General features: G+C 29.2%; 6 protein-coding genes across 6 annotated transcripts; 5 read left to right on the top strand and 1 right to left on the bottom strand. All coding sequences in view use genetic code 12, as the record gives it.

The window, feature by feature from the left end:
- Window positions 1-1,220: 1,220 nt before the first annotated feature.
- CAALFM_C401300WA (Nem1-Spo7 phosphatase catalytic subunit) lies at window positions 1,221-2,723 on the top strand (the record flags this gene model as incomplete). Its single annotated transcript, XM_717635.2, has 1 exon — window positions 1,221-2,723. One exon carries the CDS (start codon window positions 1,221-1,223, stop codon window positions 2,721-2,723), a length of 1,503 nt encoding a protein of 500 aa, XP_722728.2.
- Window positions 2,724-3,435: 712 nt separating this feature from the next.
- CAALFM_C401310WA (uncharacterized protein) lies at window positions 3,436-5,334 on the top strand (the record flags this gene model as incomplete). The annotated part of the gene is made up of 1 exon (XM_717634.2): window positions 3,436-5,334. One exon carries the CDS (start codon window positions 3,436-3,438, stop codon window positions 5,332-5,334), a length of 1,899 nt encoding a protein of 632 aa, XP_722727.2.
- Window positions 5,335-5,365: 31 nt separating this feature from the next.
- Window positions 5,366-8,203, bottom strand: OPT6 (Opt6p; the record flags this gene model as incomplete). Its single annotated transcript, XM_717633.2, has 1 exon — window positions 5,366-8,203. One exon carries the CDS (start codon window positions 8,201-8,203, stop codon window positions 5,366-5,368), a length of 2,838 nt encoding a protein of 945 aa, XP_722726.2.
- A 2,401-nt stretch (window positions 8,204-10,604) lies between these two features.
- Window positions 10,605-10,934, top strand: CAALFM_C401340WA (uncharacterized protein; the record flags this gene model as incomplete). Its single annotated transcript, XM_717631.2, has 1 exon — window positions 10,605-10,934. One exon carries the CDS (start codon window positions 10,605-10,607, stop codon window positions 10,932-10,934), a length of 330 nt encoding a protein of 109 aa, XP_722724.2.
- A 4,644-nt stretch (window positions 10,935-15,578) lies between these two features.
- Window positions 15,579-15,998, top strand: PGA53 (Pga53p; the record flags this gene model as incomplete). The annotated part of the gene is made up of 1 exon (XM_717629.2): window positions 15,579-15,998. One exon carries the CDS (start codon window positions 15,579-15,581, stop codon window positions 15,996-15,998), a length of 420 nt encoding a protein of 139 aa, XP_722722.2.
- Window positions 15,999-17,876: 1,878 nt separating this feature from the next.
- ILV6 (acetolactate synthase regulatory subunit) lies at window positions 17,877-18,785 on the top strand (the record flags this gene model as incomplete). The annotated part of the gene is made up of 1 exon (XM_717628.2): window positions 17,877-18,785. One exon carries the CDS (start codon window positions 17,877-17,879, stop codon window positions 18,783-18,785), a length of 909 nt encoding a protein of 302 aa, XP_722721.2.
- Between the last annotated feature and the right edge of the window lie 307 nt (window positions 18,786-19,092).

Below are 19,092 nucleotides of genomic sequence, written 5' to 3' on the forward strand. Positions count from 1 at the left end.
TAAAATTGGAAGGGGAGGGGGGATGAGCAGCATGAATGACGTATCGCAAGAAGATAGATTTCTTCCCTCCGCCTCCCCCCACCTTGGACTTAGTCAGCTATTTTTTCTCGCCAGAATGACTGGCATTTTGGGCGATCTTTTTTTTTTTTTATTATTATTATTTTTGTATGTCGTTCCCGAATTGTATACTTGCTTTGCTTTGCTCTTTTTGCTTTGCTTCATTGTCCACAAACCTCTACACACACAAAATTTTTTGCGCCCTCCCCAACAAAAATAGAAAAGTTGATTTAGTTTGATGATTGGTAGAACTAAAAGTATTACTTGCTTAAGATCTTTTTGAGGATATATCTTTATTGTTTACTAGAGGGGAGAGTGTTATAGAGTTTAATTAATTGTAGAGAGTAGATTGTTGGAAGTAGCACAACAATAAAGTAATTGAATTGTTGGTTGTAGCTGTTGGAGGTAGTAGCAATCAATCTTGATTGTCCATCGTTTAATTGTTTAGTTCAATTTGTTAAAAATCTAAAACAGAATTTTGTACGACATTTCTAAGTTGTTGTTAGTTATTGTTATTGTTAGTTAGTTAGTATTGGTTGGATATGGCTATGACTATGAGAATGAGAAGCTTCTTTAAAAGTATTAACTAAAAATGGGAAAAAATACACACACACACACAGAGCTTAAAAGATGATGCAAGGTATAATTTATATATATATATTAATAGACCCACCCACCCACACACACACACACATATTTTATAAATAATTTTTGTTCATTATTGCATTTCATTCATTCTTTTCCAATTACATCTTTCATTTCCATTCTGCATTTTGCATTTCCATTCTCTTCTATTTATTGTTATATTTAGCTTATTCAATTATAAGTTAACTGATTAGAATCTACTCACCAAACTACTACAACTACCACTACTACTTTTGGATCAAAAAGCAATTTAGATTTTTTTTTTTTCTTTTTCCTTTTCTTCCAACCAATTCAAAATATCTTCAACAATTCATATATTAATAATAAGTTAAATAATTGATTCAACAGCATTAAGAAGGAATTCATACTCCAAGGAAAGTAGTAATAAAAGAATTTAAAACGAAACAAGAAACAGCAAGAAGACCAATTCACAACATACTTCATACAGAACTCAGCACGTTGCATATTTAAAACACATCATAATTACATCCAATTTATGATTTATTGAACTACTCATTATGAATTCAATCAAATCATTAGTCAATTCATTTGACAAATTCTATCCCAATAGTACTTTTGACGATTCAGTGATACTGCAAATAAATGATATACCAGAAGAAGAAGAAGAGGAAGGAGAAGATGATAGACAAAAAACCTTAGTGCCGATAAAATTACAAACTGATAAGTCGTTGACCGATTCGAAAGATTCATTGTCGGAAAAACATACACAACAAGTCGAAATAGAAGAAGAGGACAACAACGAAGAAGAAGAAGAAGAAGAAGAAGTAGACGAAGAAGAAGAAGAGGAAGCGGAAGACGACGACGAAGATTCAATAAACTTAATTGAAGAAAAGAAAAAGCTAGATATTGATTCAGCAAAATCACATCACGATGAACAATTTCGACTGCAAACCCACCAAGATCAACAATCAATATTATTTTTTATTATCATTTTCATTCTACGGTGTGTGATTTTTTTACCTAACAATTTAATTATAAAACCAATTTTATATGCATATTATATAATCACTTTCCCCATTAGATATACTACTCAACAACTTGGATCCACTAGTTATACTTTAAAAACTGAAGATGAATCACAAATATCTCCAGCAATTATCCCTGAAGAAATCAATGATCCATTTGTTACACGAGCAAATACAAAGACCACCGCAACCACCACTACCACCACCACTAACAAACCAACACCACAAGAAGCAGAATTACCTAGCCTTGACGAATGTTACGATAAAAAAACTGAACAGATAAAACATAACAATTTCATTTCCAATACAATGAAATCCCCAACATCATTTTCTAAATATATGATTCCTCCACCCCAACGATTATTCCCCTTATCAAGAAATCCCGAAAAGAGGCGAAGAAAGAAAATATTAATTCTTGATTTAGATGAAACTTTAATTCATTCATTATCTAGAGGATCCCCCCGTTCATTTAATCCTGCAACTGCTTCGAAAATGATAGAAATAAAATTAAACAGTATATCGTCGTTATATTATGTTTATAAACGACCTTATTGTGATTATTTTCTTCAAGAAACTTCTCAATGGTTTGAATTACAAATATTCACTGCTAGTGTTAAAGAATATGCTGATCCGATAATCGATTGGTTAGAAACTGAAATTCTTGATCGACAAAATAAACGTAGTTCAAATGGTTCTGCTACAACCAAATCAACTACAAAAACCACAACCAATCAGACGAAAATTTTCACTAAACGATATTATAGAAATGATTGTACTTATAGATCAGGAGTTGGATATATTAAAGACCTTTCAAAATTCATTAAAGATGAAGATTTAAAACATGTAATGATTTTAGATAATTCACCAATTAGTTATGCTTTACACGAGGAAAATGCTATTTCTATAGAAGGATGGATTAATGATCAAAGTGATAAAGATTTATTGAATTTATTACCATTATTGAAAAGTTTAAGTCTTGCTATTGATGTAAGATATATATTAGGATTAAAGAATGGTGAAAAATTTATAGAATAAGAACTAAAAAGTTTACCATAGTAAAAGATGAGGGTTTTCTTTAGGTAAATGGTTTAAAGAGTCGATTGTATTTTTAACAAAATGCTACGGGATATATATATATATATATATTAAAAACAAAAAGTGGAATTCCAAAAAAATTAAAACAGGTATTTAAAAAGAAATTAAGTTATTGTATAGATTTAGATTTTTAAAATTGATTTAATGTATGTTTTTGTTGTTATTGGTGTCATTATTACGAAACCACTGCAGGTTACTTGACAATAAATACTGTCATATAACCAGTCTGATTGATGATGTTCATTAGCTAAAACGCTTTTTCAATTCTAATAATAGACTTCTATACCACAATATTAAAGAGCTAGCTTTAATTCTTGACACATAGCAAGTTTACTCTTGTACCACTTACTGTTACAACCCATCTAATCACATTAGTTATTCATAACTTGATAAATAAAAAGTAGAAAGATACAGAGTATAACAATAAAATTACCACAGATAACATTCAAGAAGCTTTAAGTTTTAAACTTGGCTGGGCATATATTTCCAGTCATAGCATGCCTTAATGATGCAAAATTTCTTGTCGTGTACAATAGCACATATTTCAAACACGGTTGGTAACTAATTTTTTTTTTTCATAGTGATACTTCGTAAATGATCCATATACTTATTAGCCACTTTTATCTTTAAACAATACCAACACACCGATTCAATGGATGAACTAATTCAAAACATAATAGAGCCATCATCATTATCTGAAGATACTATCAATTCTTTACATGAATTAGGAGATTTATTAAGAGATGGCACAAATAGAATTATCATTCATGATAAATTATCAATACTTTTACCTCGATTCAATCAAATTTTATCATTATTAACAAATCAAAATCAAAATCAAAATCAAAATCAATTATTAATGAATAAATTACAATTAGAAACATTAAGAGTAATAATTAATATATTAGCCAATAATGATTTGAATCGAGATTTTTTCACCAATTTAACTCCAAAATTGTCAGAAATAAACAATAAAAAAGACTCACACAAAGATAAAGAAAAGGGAGGTGAGTTTGATATTGATATTATAGTTAATGAGTTTTGGTCAATTATAAAGATACATTTAGATAACTATATGAATAAAATTGATCATCATTCTGATCGTATTATTGAATTTATTTTTATATTATTAAATCAATTCATTTATGATACTGATCATAAATCTCAATATTTAGAATTTTTCAATTCATTGAAAATCCAATGGGAAATATATCCTTTGATTAATGAAGATAATATAGGTGACATTGGGGAATTTTTATATGAATTATTATCCTCAAGCTCATCAAGCTCATCAAGCTTATCAAGCTCCAATTTATTGACTGAAACTGATAGAACATTTTTAAGTGGGAAAATATTATTAGATATCCCTATAAATGATCTAGATGAGGAAACTGCATTAATCATAATTAATTTATTATCATTAAATAAACCATCTAATGAATTATATAAAAAAATTTTACAACAAATTGAATTATATGATACTAATGAATCAATATTAATTAAAAGGAAATTATTTGTGCTTGCTAGTGATTTAGCTCCAATTTATGATGACAATAATACCACTATGATTGAGCAGGAATCAGCATTAAATATTTCAATAGATCAATTACAGTCGACTAATGATCCGTATGTGTTTTCTTGTTGTTGTATAACTATAGGAAATTTCATTCATGATAAATCATCAATGGAAAAAGCCTTAACTATTTTATTTGATAAACTGACAACGCCAACTACCTCTACATCCACAGGGACAGGGACAGGGACAGGGAGGAGGAGTATACCATTAACGATAGATAAATTAATTTCATTATATTTTGAAATTAATAAAATCACTGATGTTGTACAAATTCAATCAATTCATATGTGGAATAATTTAATGAATGAAACCATAGCGAATAAAATTTTGACCATACTGGAAGATTATTTATTAAAATTTACAAAAATTATTATTGATAATGGGAAATATTATCGAGAAATATTGATTTTATATTTAAAATTTATTAAAAAATTGATTAAATTGACGAAACACAAAGATTCACCACCATATAAAGTGCTTGAATATATATTTCAAAATCTTGATAAAGATCATAATAGCAACGATATTTTGGATATTAAATATTTACTTTTACAGCAGGGGAGAAGATATACTAAAGAAATGTTTATGGAATTATTGAAAAGTTTAGTACATGGAGTCAATACTACTAATGTTCTTGAACAATTGAAAACTATTGCTATAGTTAATCAACAAATATTAAATGGAGAGTTAATAGTTAATAATAATGATGTCGTTGATGAATTATTAGTGAAAAATTATTTTCATCCGTTAGAAAATTTATTAAATCAATTCATATCATTATTAGAAGATTCAAAACTACAAGATAATAATAATAATAATCATAATAATCCTAATTGGGAAATCAAAATTTTCCAAAATAATCTTAAATTTGTTGCTGTGTCAATTATTAAAATCATTGAACAAGATTCAAATGACTTATTAACAACCACCACAGAATTACTAAATATTTGTCGTGATATCATTAATGCAAAATAATTAAGTCAATAAGGGGGGAGGGGCGGAAACCCTATGGGAAATGACCTTTTCTTAAACCAATATAACCATCAGGAGCAGTATCGATATTTTTCCAAATTGGTGAAATTTCACCACCTTCAATACCTTGTTGACCAATTGAATTCCCCCACCAATGTAATGGATGAGGATGATATTGAACGGTGAAAAAAATTATTAAAGCACTAAAAGCAACACCAGCTGATAAAGCACTAGTTAAAATATAATTATATTTTTCCCACCAAAGTAAATAATTTTTTTTAATATAAAACATGAAAATATAAGATATATATAAGCCACCAGTAAAATACAGTAAATTATAAGGAGCAAAATCTAACATCCCACCAATTATAATTGTTGGTTGAAAATAACGTTGGAATATTTTTGTTGGACCATTTCTTTTCAACCAAACACAGGGGAAAACTAATAATACCCCCAAAAGGAAACACCATTTTAAAATTGGATATAATCCTCCAAAAACTTTTGCTGGACCAATTTCTCCATATTGAATACTTGAATAAAAATATGTATTAGCTCCAGGACATTTAAAATTATCCTTTTGATGAGGATCACAAATATTTTCCACATTATTTAATTGCCAATTAGCAACACTTAATGAAATTATAATATTTAATAAAGTGGATAATAATTGACCTTTAAAAATTGCTCGTGGTGGGATTTTCGCATAATGAGCCAATTTTTGATCAGTAATATAATTGCTTGCTTGACTATCAATATTATATCCATAGGCTTTTAATGTAATTAATGCAATTCCAGAATTAGGTATAGCATACCCGACAATTAATTCAACAAGAACATTTAATCCAAATGAAAACCCCGTGACGGATGCAATTGATGTTAAGGGAATTAAAAAAATGAAATTAATGGCAATAGTGAAAAAAATCCCCCATATTGGGGTTTCAACCGGGTAAAACCATACTGCAGCTATAGCAAACAGGGTACTTACCACCAAAATGGTTATAAACCACCAATCGGGTACATCAGGATAATGAGCCATCATTTTACAATGTGGATCATTAGCATATCTACCATATTGTCGATGCAACAGAAGGTTATTATCATCATTTGATTCAACGCTTACGCCCATCTCCGACTCCAGTTTAAAGGCATCAACTATTGAAGTCCAAACATTAATAAAACTTGTTTTCATAGAATTCCATTCGGTTAACCCATGATATAATATAGCAAATGGATAAAGACAAAAATAAGCACCATAAATCACCAAATTTGCTGCAGAAAAATACGGTGGACCAATTTGTTGATATTTTTCATTATCAAAAAGTTTATTATCATCATTAAGGATATCATGAACATTATATAATTGAGCCTTGTTGTTAAATAATCGATTAGAATTAATTGGTAAATAAGCTGTCCAATTATTATTCGTATAATAAACAATTAAAATTATAATAAATCCCAAGAATGTTCCTAAATAACGATTCACAAATGTATAAAATGGAATCACCATACTTGAACCACCAATAACATTCCAATCAAATGATGGGATTGGATTGAATCCCAATCCAACATTCGACCCTGTGATATTAACTAAATGAATCAGGTTAGGATTAAACCAAGTTGGCCAATTAAATAATGATAATGCTTTGAAAAAATAACTAGGGATCCAATTATATATGAAACTAAGAGTGAAAGTCACCAAGAAAAATGAATAAGGAGATATTTTCCAACCATGAACAATGCTATTGTTCGAAGCATTATCTTGATTCATTAATGCTCTATTTAAAGCTATTGTTGGTAAGATTGTTGGCCAAATTGCCTTACTGGGATAAACACAAACTTTTTTCATAATCATGGCAAAACTGAAACCAAGTAATTGAGTAGATACGGTGAATAAAATTTGGAAAATCCAATTAACCCATTTTAATCCATAAAATCGATCTAATTTCATCACAAATATATTATTGATCAGATATGGAGTTGAAGCGGAACACAGATAAATTATTGTACTCAACATCATTTCTTTAAAATTCCATGGTCCAGGATTTAAATTGATTTTTGTATTATTAATAGTAATAGTTTTATTTAATGGGATTAATTTTTCCCAAAGTTTCCCACTAGGTAATAACAAAATTTGTATAGTATGAGTACCTAATGATATACCAGGCATTCTATGATAGAAAAAACTGTTAATTAACGATCCAATAAATGTCCAAAACAATGCAATGAAATAAGCTCGAAATGTTTCCACAGGAGTATTTGGATCATCAAATGGATCTGTAATGGCTCGTATTTCCGGATATGGTGAATGATAATGAATTAATGCTGCTTCTAATCGAATTTGTAATGACCAATCAATGATAGTTAAGTAAGTCTTGTTTTTAAATGTTGATTGCATTGGATATTTCATTTCAGGTAGTTCATCGAGATTTGTCTCGACGTTTTGGTTATTTTCTTGAGATTCAATATTGTTGGGGATTTGACTAATTAATCTTTCTAATAATTGATAATCTTCAATTAAGAAATTAACATCCCCGTTATGATCCGCTAATGCATCACGAATAATTTCAATTGCTTCTGATATAGATAATTGATCAATTTTATTAATCATATATTCTACTTCTTTGGAAATATGAATATCAGGGTCCAGGAGTGAAAAATTCTGATTATGATAAACTTCATCACTAATTACACCTAATCGTAAAAGGACAAATTGTAATTGTAAATCTGTGAAATTCCATTCATGTTGTTTTTCATATTGACGTATACCTGGTGGTGGAGGTGATGATGTAGTTGAACTTGATTCAGGTTCATGTTCATTTTCGTGTTCTGAAAATGTTGATAATTGAATGTATTCGTGTCCTTTTTTCGTCATTAGTATATTTGGGAGGGACAATTCTAATAGAGGGAAAATGTCGAGGAAGAAAATGACTAAGTAGTTATCATAAAAGTTTATACCCTTAAGTTCTATTGTTCAGTATATATATATATATATATATATATAGTTGTGGTCGTGATTGTAGAAAAGAATAAAGGGTCTTGTGAGTTGAGTTGGTTGTAAGAATTGAACAATTGTTTATAGTTGAAGAAAAACATTTCACAAAGAGCACACAAAAATACTACGAGGCGAGGCGAGTGGTGGAGGTGGAGGCGGTCCTCCTCGTCTAAATAATACTCGTTGAGACTGCATATAATAAAAATACCGATTACATAAGCATGGCAGATTATTTTCCAATTTTGACATGTAACATAGTCATACTTGTTTACTGAATTAAATGAAGGCTAATTGATAGAGATTAGGTTTGATAACTATTTGAATGAAATTAAACACTAGCAATTATTTGGGAAATTCCCGGCTTCTATAAATTAATAAATTCCGCCGCCGCCCCCTTCACAGTAGTTGCAATATTTTTCCTTCTGTTTACAAATTGATCAAATACTAACAAAAATGATTCATACTGTTTACATATTAGCTTTATTATTATTATTATTGCTTGAGTCATAATTATGTGAAATATGTAATAAGAAGGAAACTATACTACTTATCTACTCTGACTAGAAGATCTGTTAACTACAATTGAAACCCACTGATTTTCTAATTATCAAATGGCACGTATAATCAAAATAAGCTTCTTTGGTAACAACACATATACTACTACTTGATGTTTTCATATATTTAATACTTGCAAAGTTCCAATGTCTATTAATATTACTATTCAAATTATATAAATACCCACATCCTAAAGGCTCCAATTCTATCTTGTGGGGGAAGAAGAGGTATATTGATTGACATTCTTAAAACAGTAAACAATAACACCAAAAAGTTGGAGTAGTTTTCAAATTGTCAGCCACTTAAAAAAAAAAGACCTCCCTGGTTGCATTTTGCCATCGAAATGCTATATACAGCATTGACACCAGCCAAAAGTAAACAAGTATATAAATAGAAGTATAAATCCGATTAATTATTCAGTAATAACGATTCATTCATTTTTCTTTTTCTTTTCTTCAATTTTCATTCGTTATAACAATCATAAAGAAAGTGTTTCTATACTATACTAATTATTCCAAAAACATAACAATATGAAATCAATTGCAATTATCACCATTTTACAAGTTTTATTTACTCAAATCAAAGCAATTGCAATTGATGAAAGAGGTGTTGGTATTGCTAATGATGATGATCAACAACCTAAAGGTGCTCCAATAGGTGCTACATCTCAATTTGATCCTTATTCCAATATTTCACCATTATCAGTAAACAATACAACAACAGCAACAACATTGTCAACCACCAAGATGTCAATGGCAAGTTCTAATACTATTACTGGTGCTACTGGTAGTACTAATATTCAATGGAAATTATTATTAGGTTGTTTTTTATTTGCAATTGTAAGTTTACTTGCAATGTAAGATAAAGTATGTTTATGTCCTCTTCTCTGTACATTAAGTTATATATTTTAATCAATAACTACTTGTTAATAATTGAAAAATGTAGATTCAAATAGAATATCAATTGAATTGAATGTCCTCTACTCATTGGTTGTTCTAGAAAACAATTGCCACCGTCGCAAATGGGGAACTTAATACCATAGCAAATAGCTAAATCGGACCGAAATTAACAAAAAATATACCCAGATTCAGTTCTAGCAACATTGATATCTAAATTAGTATTAAGATACGGCACGAGCTTTGAATTGATAGATTCATAGAATAATAAAAAAAGGAGGAGGAGAAAAGAACGCGCGGCTTTAGCGACGGAGATAAACAAAAACTTCCTAATTTGGATGAATCTCCGAGTATTCTTTACTTTTGTGATACTTGTCATGTTTTTGGTTTCTTTAAAAATATATACATTATGACTAATAAAATAATTGGATCTTATCAAAATGGAAACAGGAGTTTTTCTATCAATTAACTAACAAAAAACAAAACTCCTGTATGAATTTATAGTTGTTGATAGAAAAAAAAATGTAGTCTGTTCTAATCTGCTCTGTCATATTCTGTTTTGTTTTGTTTTGTTTTGTTGTGTTTTGTTTGTTTTTTCGTAAACACCAATGAGTAATGACTAACGTTGATATTACACTACGAACCAAGGTATTTTATTTGGTTTTTAATTCATAAGTAGCACATATGTCAGAATCACACTTTTTCAAATCCATACTGGTCAAAAAGCATATAAATATGTTTCAATATCCCAGTTTCCATTTGATTTTTAGGGAGATTTTCTCTTCAATAAAACAAAATATACTTGAAAGTATTCTACACATTCATATATAATGAAATTTACAACAAATTGTTTGTCATTTTTATTGTTGACCACTTTGTTATTAAGTGAATCTACTAATGGACTAATCAATTCACACACTTTGATAGCTAATACTGCTAACATCAAACGAAATGCTGTAACTGCTGCTGATGATCCCGTTGATAGGACTGTAACCCATTATGGCGTGCCTCAAACTGATAGTGCAACAAGATTCCAATCATCAATGACTGCTGAAACTGCAAATAGCACCGTTAGTGCTCATAATAATGGGAATCAACTACAAATTGTTACTGGCGCACCAATAATAGCTGTAATGGGATTGGTATTAGGTCTATTCTAATGGGAAAATACTTCAACCTCCGTAACTGGATTACAGAGGATTGGCATGCCACTAAGACTGGGTATTTTTATACTCTTTAATTTGCTTGTCATCTACTACTTTTATAGATTTTATATAAATAACTAGGAAAAATACAAGATTATAATATAGTTCAAATATTAGAGACATAATATAGATACTATCATTATTGCGTATTGAACCAAAAGAATAAACAAGAGATGGAACTAAGCTTTGTCCTCTATTTGAGAACATAGTAGGATTATAGAGTTTAAGCAATTAATTTAGTAAATCATATAATTGTCACTCTGTCATAGTATACTAATAAATATTGCCCTCAAATAAATTCATATTTGCTTACTAATGGCGATGGTGTTTGTCGTAGAAAGGAGTACTCATCCTTGCCTCATCATCGTTAATACAAAACCAATTTCATAATTCAATCCGAACTACACGGGTGTCTAACTTATTTTTTCTTTCATTTTGGAATCTCAAATTAGTATTGTGTGATACGACAACACGCAATGAATTTACAAAATTTGAATTGTATTGAAATGAACGGCTTTTTTTGAAAAACGGAATTAAACGGGAAGAAAAAAAAAAATAATAATAATAATAATAATCCCGATTTGAATCAATTCGCGATTTTTTTTTTTTTTTTTTTTTGCAGTTCCTGGATAAAAGTCCTATCTACGTTTACTCAATGGAATAAACTGTGACAGACTGATAAATAAAGCCGTTCTCTAACTACACAAAGCAAAGCAGGAAAAGCCTTTTACTCAATCTATAATTCTTAGATTTAAAGAAATTCCAACATGAGTTTTTGCTGTTTATTTTATTTATTTTTTTCACGTAAACACCGTTGGTTTATATAACCACTACTAATTCATTATACTGTTTCTCTATAAAGATCACCTATGTTGAAATCACATTTATCAAAAATCATGTTAATCAAACAGTATATAAATATATATCTTAAATTTCAAACTTCAATTTGAATTTGAATTTTTTTGGCAGAGTATCTTTCTATACAATCAAACTCATTTCAAACACTACACATACACATACACGTACACATACACAAACATATATTCATATAATGCAATTCACAACTAACTTATTATTATCATCTTTATTATTGGCTACTTTATTTTTAAGTGATTTTGTCAATGGTTCAAAAAACTATAGACATATTAAAAGAAATGTAGTTACTGTTGTTAATGGTCCAATTGATAGAACTGATACTTATGATGGTCCGATCCCAACTGGTATTACTACAAGCTTCCATTCATCATCATTGACTACTAAAACCATGCATAATTCCACTAGTGGTCATAATGATAGTAATCACCTTGGCGTTGTCGTTGGTGCACCAATCATGGTTATTATGGGATTGGTTTTAGGCTTGTGATGATAATAGGGGAAAAAGAAACCCTTTATTCAAAGAACAACATAAATTCTTGGCAACGTTTGCTTGTTTCCGCCTTAATTTATAATTCAGTGATTCTTTAAGACTATATATATATTGTTTATATTGTTTATTTTTTTTTATTATTATTATTATATAGTTCCAATATATAACAAGATTTTTTATTTCTATAAAAACAAACTGTTATACATTTCATTCAATTGTAATCCAAGTTCATCACGACTTAACACTTCAACCATATCATCAGTGTCATCACTATCATGGTGTAGGTGTTGATTTGGTTTAATAAAATATAACCCATTAGAATCATAATAATAATTTACATTAGTCTTATAAGGACCACCAATAACATTAAATTCATACATTTGTTTACCATATCGAACAATATCATTTATGCCTTGATAAGTTATATTGTATGTTGATTTAGGGATTMMATAGCCACAATTACTATACTGAAATATATTATGGCTATGGCTATGGTTATCAAATTAACATTGGTCATTAAAAGAACCTCAGTCCAGAAAAAACAAGAGTATTCAGTATATTCTATTTAGAGGGTGTGGCTTAAAATAAACTAGTAATACTATGATCAAATAGTATTGTGTATTTTTTTTTTTTTTGTTATGTGGAATTTGACAACTTCGTAAAAGTTGTGTTGATTGAAGTTGTCATTTTTTTTTTTTGCGGCCATTTAGAAATTGCGAATTCAATTTCCTATTTGGGAATCATGTCGGACTTATATTGCGGAATTTGTTGTTACTACAACTTGAACCACAACCACAAGCAAAAAAAAAAAAAAAACACCGATCGGAGAATTAAGGTGATTTTTATATTCTTGAACAAGGTAGTAAAGTGAAACCGTTAAAACACAAGTAAACCCTATTGTGTAAATGACGTTGTAAATGACCAATAATTATAATGGTTAACACCAATTTTGAAACTCATTAACATTGTAATGATGCCACGTAATAATTGAATTATATACTTGTTACACATTTCATACGAAGAATTAAATATAAATATATAGGTTGTATCAAACCCTTGTAATCAAATTTATACTTGGAATACCCTTTGCTTCAACAATCACATTTTACATCAAATGAATCTATATTGGTTATTCTTTAAATCCCCTTCTTCCCCTTATAATAACACACAAACTACCAACCAAACTACAATTGAAAGAAGTCTATCAATAACAAATCAATCAGTCACCACTAACAACAATGTTGATAGTAGTGAATGTTTAGGTTCAACCAGTATGGGTAGTCATTCATGGCAAACTATGAGATAATACAGGAGTTAGCTGTTGATAACTTGTTAAACTAGGGTTTTTATTGAATCAGAATAGGAAACTTTCTATGTGTGGATAATCAGAAAGGTATGGATAGATTGGTTTTCTTTGTTGCATGTGGTATAGAATCTATTTTTTTGCAACCTTGGTGTGGGTAATTATGGAAGTAACGATTATACTGACTAACAAAACAAAGAAATGTGGTTTTTCTTCTGGCGCTACGACTTGTCGTTTATGAATGAATGAATGGATAATAATAATAATAATAGGAGTACTTCAATTATAGATAATAAATTATTTCGTATTCTAAGAAACCGTGAGCTCCTTTTTTTCTTACCAAATTAGGATGAAAATGATCCTAATTCATAATACCATTAACAAGCGGTCGTGAGATTTTTCACCAAAAAAAAAATACACAAGCAAAATCAAACTCTGAATATATAATAAATGTTCAATTTAAATCTTCAACAGAGTCAGCTCATTATTACTCAATTATTTAAACTCTGAGTATTGTTGCTGTAGAAGACTTCAAAAGCATTTTATTCTTTGACTTATTAGGTAGTATACTTAATTGAATTGAGGTTTTTTTTTTAAGTCAATAATCTAAACTCAAAAATCTGAAAAGAAAATTTGGAAAAATTTCTTATTTTGAAATAAAAGTCACACGACCTTTAAAAAAACTATAAAAGACTAAACACTATTTTTTTTTACATCGAATCTAGATTCTGAAATTATAAACCTTTTGAACAAACCATATTGAAAAATGTTTACACTTTACGTATACATGTCTATAGTTTTTTTTTGGTTTGCCGTTATACTAGTTGAATTTACAACTGACTGAGAAATAAAAGTAATATGTTTAATAGTAACCCCCCCCCCCCTCCCTTCTTACATTTGATACAAGTGAAGTGATAAAACTATTAATTAAAAATAACTGTGTCTCCTGGTCTTCTTCTTCTTCTTCTTATCAAGACATTCCTCGAAGTTGAACATTACTTCTACAACCACACCGTATTATCGTTAAAAAAAAGCTTAATCGATAAAGTTATCTGGATTGTGATGCGTATTAGTAGATACAAATGCGTGACTGGGTTATGTTATTTTGAAAAATGAAAAACAAACTATAATATAACCACCAATGTTGGGTTTAAACTTTAAATTGTTGGTAAGATTGAACTACTAATTGTTTGTTAGGAGGGTTAGTTTTGTTTTTTTGATTAAAAAGAGTTCAAATCTCTTACAGTCTTGGTGTATTTCAAACATTAAACAAAAACTAACTAACCAGTAAGATTCAGTAAGAAATCCACATCAATATGCATAATTTTTATTTCTCTTGTATTTGTTGAATAAATACTATTAAAACTGTATATTATATATTATTTAGTTTCAAGTATAAAATTATTATTTATKCYTAATAACCGTCAATGAAATAGTTTATAATAAATTTTTTTTTTTTTTTAGTCTTTCTTTTATTGTTGGAAGACTATAATTATTGAAAATGAAAAAGTTTATTGATAATAATTGAATTAGTAGTTAGTATCGTGAATGAAAATTGAAATTGAAAGGTCTTTTGTTATATTTTTAGTTTTTGTGGTGTTGGTTCTTTCACAATAGGGCCATCTCTCATTCTAATATCCCTTTTCAATTTTGTAACTTCAATTTTTTTCCATTTTCAAGCAATTTAAATTAAACTAAATTAAATTAATTTACACACACTCACACTTCACTCACTTCACTTCTTGGTGTATTAGAAGTTTTTTTTATTTTCACATTCTATTGGCAAATTTTTATATAATTACATCTCCCCATCCACCCACCCACTGTTTTTCATCTACAAGTATAATTTTTCTTTCTTTCTTTCTTTCTTTCTTTCTTTCTTCTTTATTGTTAATTACATTCAATTCAATTCAATTTATCTTTTCAAAAAATGAAATTCCAATTATTAACTTTAGTTTCAATTGCTACTACCACTTTAGCCATCAACTTAGAACAAGTCAGATTAATCAATGACGATGAATTGATGGTTCAAGATGCTCAATTTGATTATCCAGCTATTGTTAACTTGAAAGATCAAGATGCTGAAATTGCCAAGAAGACCATCACTTCTTCTTCTAGTACTACCACTACCACTACTGCTAAGAAAGATAAAAAGACCACTTCTACTACTAGTGCCTCATCTACTACTACTACTTCTACTAAATCTAACTCCACTTCACCATCTTCATCTTCATCTAAAAAACATAAATCCGAAACTGCTTCTATTACTAAAACCGGTGGTGCTGATTCTGTTGCTGCTGCTGCTGCTGTTGGTGGTCCAATCTTGGCCGCTTTAGCTTTATTATTGTAAATCTAATTCAATTTTAATTTTAATTTTAATTTAATTTAATCTAATCTAATCTCATATATCTCCTTACCTTTTGGAGGGGGGATATTGATAATATAAATCATTAATAAGTCTAACTTCTTTTATTTATTCTTCAATTAAAATAAACAAATAAACACTGCAGTTGTATTATTAATTGTTTTCCTTTACACGTGTGGCCAGTGGTCAAGCATTGTAGAATAGCTAATGTTCCAACTAATACTAATTCTCTTTTAATATCTTACAAGAAAGCAATTGTTTTACAAACTATACATCTTTAATTGAGAATGAAATTTATATATGCTTATAAGAGTCAGGTGGTTGTTGTTGTAGTAAGTTTTGGATTGGGTTGCTATTACTCCCACGTTCTGTAATTTTCATTTTTTTTTTTTTTTCGATTATTTCTGTGTGTCAAATCGCGTCTTTGCAAAGTCGCTAACCCTTACTGTTGTGAATGATTAATGGAATTCACTAAAATTTATAAGTCGACTATGATCATCATATAGTTAGTTTGAATTGAGAAGGTACAGTATTTGATAATGTTCCTGGTCTTTGAACGAAATTCGTATTGAAAGTAGAGAACTGTTGCATTGAGGTACGATGACGGCAATGACGGACGGAGGTAAGCAAGAAATAAAAAAGAAAAAAATAGAACAAAAACTTCAAATCTCTTTGTCGTTGTTGTTGTTGTTGCTGTTGCCGTGCGATTATTTTCCGTTCCAGCTTGCACGTGACACAAAAAGTACTCTCCCAATTAGAAAGCAGTGTTGTTCTTACAACAGTTAGACAAGGTACAACATAATATGGGAAACAAAACAACACTGTCTATATAATCAACAAAAATTAGATGAAAACCAATACTTTCATTAACTGTTGAAACTTAACATTGACAATTTGTATCAACACTTTTTGAGAGATGATCAAGAAGTAAAAAAATAAAACCTTCAATTTTACAAAATATAATGGTGTATAAACATATATAACATGAACAAAAGATATATTAATTATATAAATTAAATTCTAAATTCAAAAAAAAAAAAAACAACCAACTTCTAAAGAGTCAGTTTGCTAAATTAATGTAATATTTTTATTAGTAATTCATAGTACAAGTACATTAACAACTAAAATCCAATGTACTGTATTATGATTAGATTGATTTAATGAAAATAATCAGAATATATGGTCTTATAACTATGTTAATAGGTAGGCTGTTTCAGGAAGTCCATTGCTTTTTGATCGGCTTCAAAACTTCATGTAAATTCAAAAAGAAGCCAAAAAAAAAAAATATATATATAACAGAGTGAGATGAACGTTGAAGGAAATATTGTCATATTTATATAGTTTATGGAATTATATGGGAGGATTTTTTTTTCCCGAATGTCGAGGATTTCACTTTCAATTTTTTCTTTCTACTTTCCGTACTAACTTCATATATAACCATTATTATTGTTTTAATGAATAAACAGTAATCAATTTCTAATTTTATAAACCTATTTTTAGGTGATTGAATAATTATATAAGTAATTTTCAAAAATGGTAATTAACCATCACCACTACCACCACAATTATATCCTATCTATCTATCTCTCCATCAACTGATTAATATTCACGACATTATTAGAAATGTCTGTTCCTATTCAGGCCCGAGATAAAATGTCGTTCTCCACCATTAGAAAAATGAATCATAAATTTTTCTTTTTTTCACTTTATTGTTTCCATTAGTCCAGAACAGAGGCAGACAGACAGAGAGAGTGAGTGAAAAAAAAAAATGAATAAAGTTTTGTTGATTTTCTTCTGCCATAATTTCTTCTTCTTCTTCTTCTTTTTCTTACTTTATTCTACCCACTCTTCATTCATATTATCATGTTAAGGAGAACTCCCTGTGTGATTAGACAAGTCATCAGAACTAGTATTAGAAATAGTAGTAATTCTGGTTCGACTTCAGCATTAGCATATAAAACTTTACATCGTAATCAAAAACGACCACCATTGCCAACATTAGAAACCCCAAATTGGTCAGCTGATACTGCTGTTTCATCGATTTTATATGAAACCCCAGTACCTTCTAAAGCTCCACCAAAGCAACATGTTTTAAATTGTTTAGTTCAAAATGAACCTGGGGTATTATCAGGAGTTTCCGGTACATTGGCTGCTCGTGGATTCAATATTGATTCATTAGTTGTTTGTAATACTGAAGTTAAAGATTTATCAAGAATGACAATTGTTTTAAAAGGCCAAGATGGAGTTGTTGAACAAGCTCGTAGACAAATTGAAGATTTAGTACCTGTTTATGCTGTTTTGGATTATACTAATGCCGAAATTATTAAACGAGAATTATTATTAGCTAGAGTATCATTATTAGGACCAGAATATTTCCAAGAATTAATTGCTACTCATCAATTACATATTGATGATGGTTCATCAATTCCTGACATTGATGCATGTGAATCAGCTTATCATCCCAATAATTTAGCTCCAAGTGAAGCTTTAAGACAAAAACATATTCATTTGGATCATATTTCTACTTTAACAAAACAATTTGGTGGGAAAATTGTTGATATTTCCGATAGAAATGTCGTTGTTGAATTAAGTGCTAAACCTTCAAGAGTTAGTTCTTTTATTACTTTATTACATCCATTTGGAATTTTGGAATTGGCAAGATCAGGTATGATGGCATTGCCAAGAACTCCATTGAATAGTTTTACTGAAGTGGAAGAAGAGTCTATTGATGCTGCTGATATTGTTGATGCATCTCAATTACCTCCAGGTTAGACGAGAACTGTCCAGAAGATATGTAGGTAGGTTAAGCTGAAAGATAATGTACTCCTATTTTTTTTTTTCTTCTACTTGTATAAAGACATACAAATGAACATAATACTTTTTTTGATTTTAATTTCCATTATGAAGATTTGTTTCTGTTTATAATTATTACAATAGAATAATTACGAAAAATTGAAGAAAAAATAGAGCTATATGTTGCTCAAAACTTTAGCAATCATTAGAACCAATATGTTAAAAACAAAAACTAACTGAACAACAATAATGGTTCACAAAATATATTCAATCAGAATTAGCCGAC

The sequence above is a fragment of the Candida albicans genome, chromosome 4 (assembly GCF_000182965.3).
Source record: "Candida albicans SC5314 chromosome 4, complete sequence".
Classification (NCBI taxonomy): domain Eukaryota; kingdom Fungi; phylum Ascomycota; class Pichiomycetes; order Serinales; family Debaryomycetaceae; genus Candida; species Candida albicans.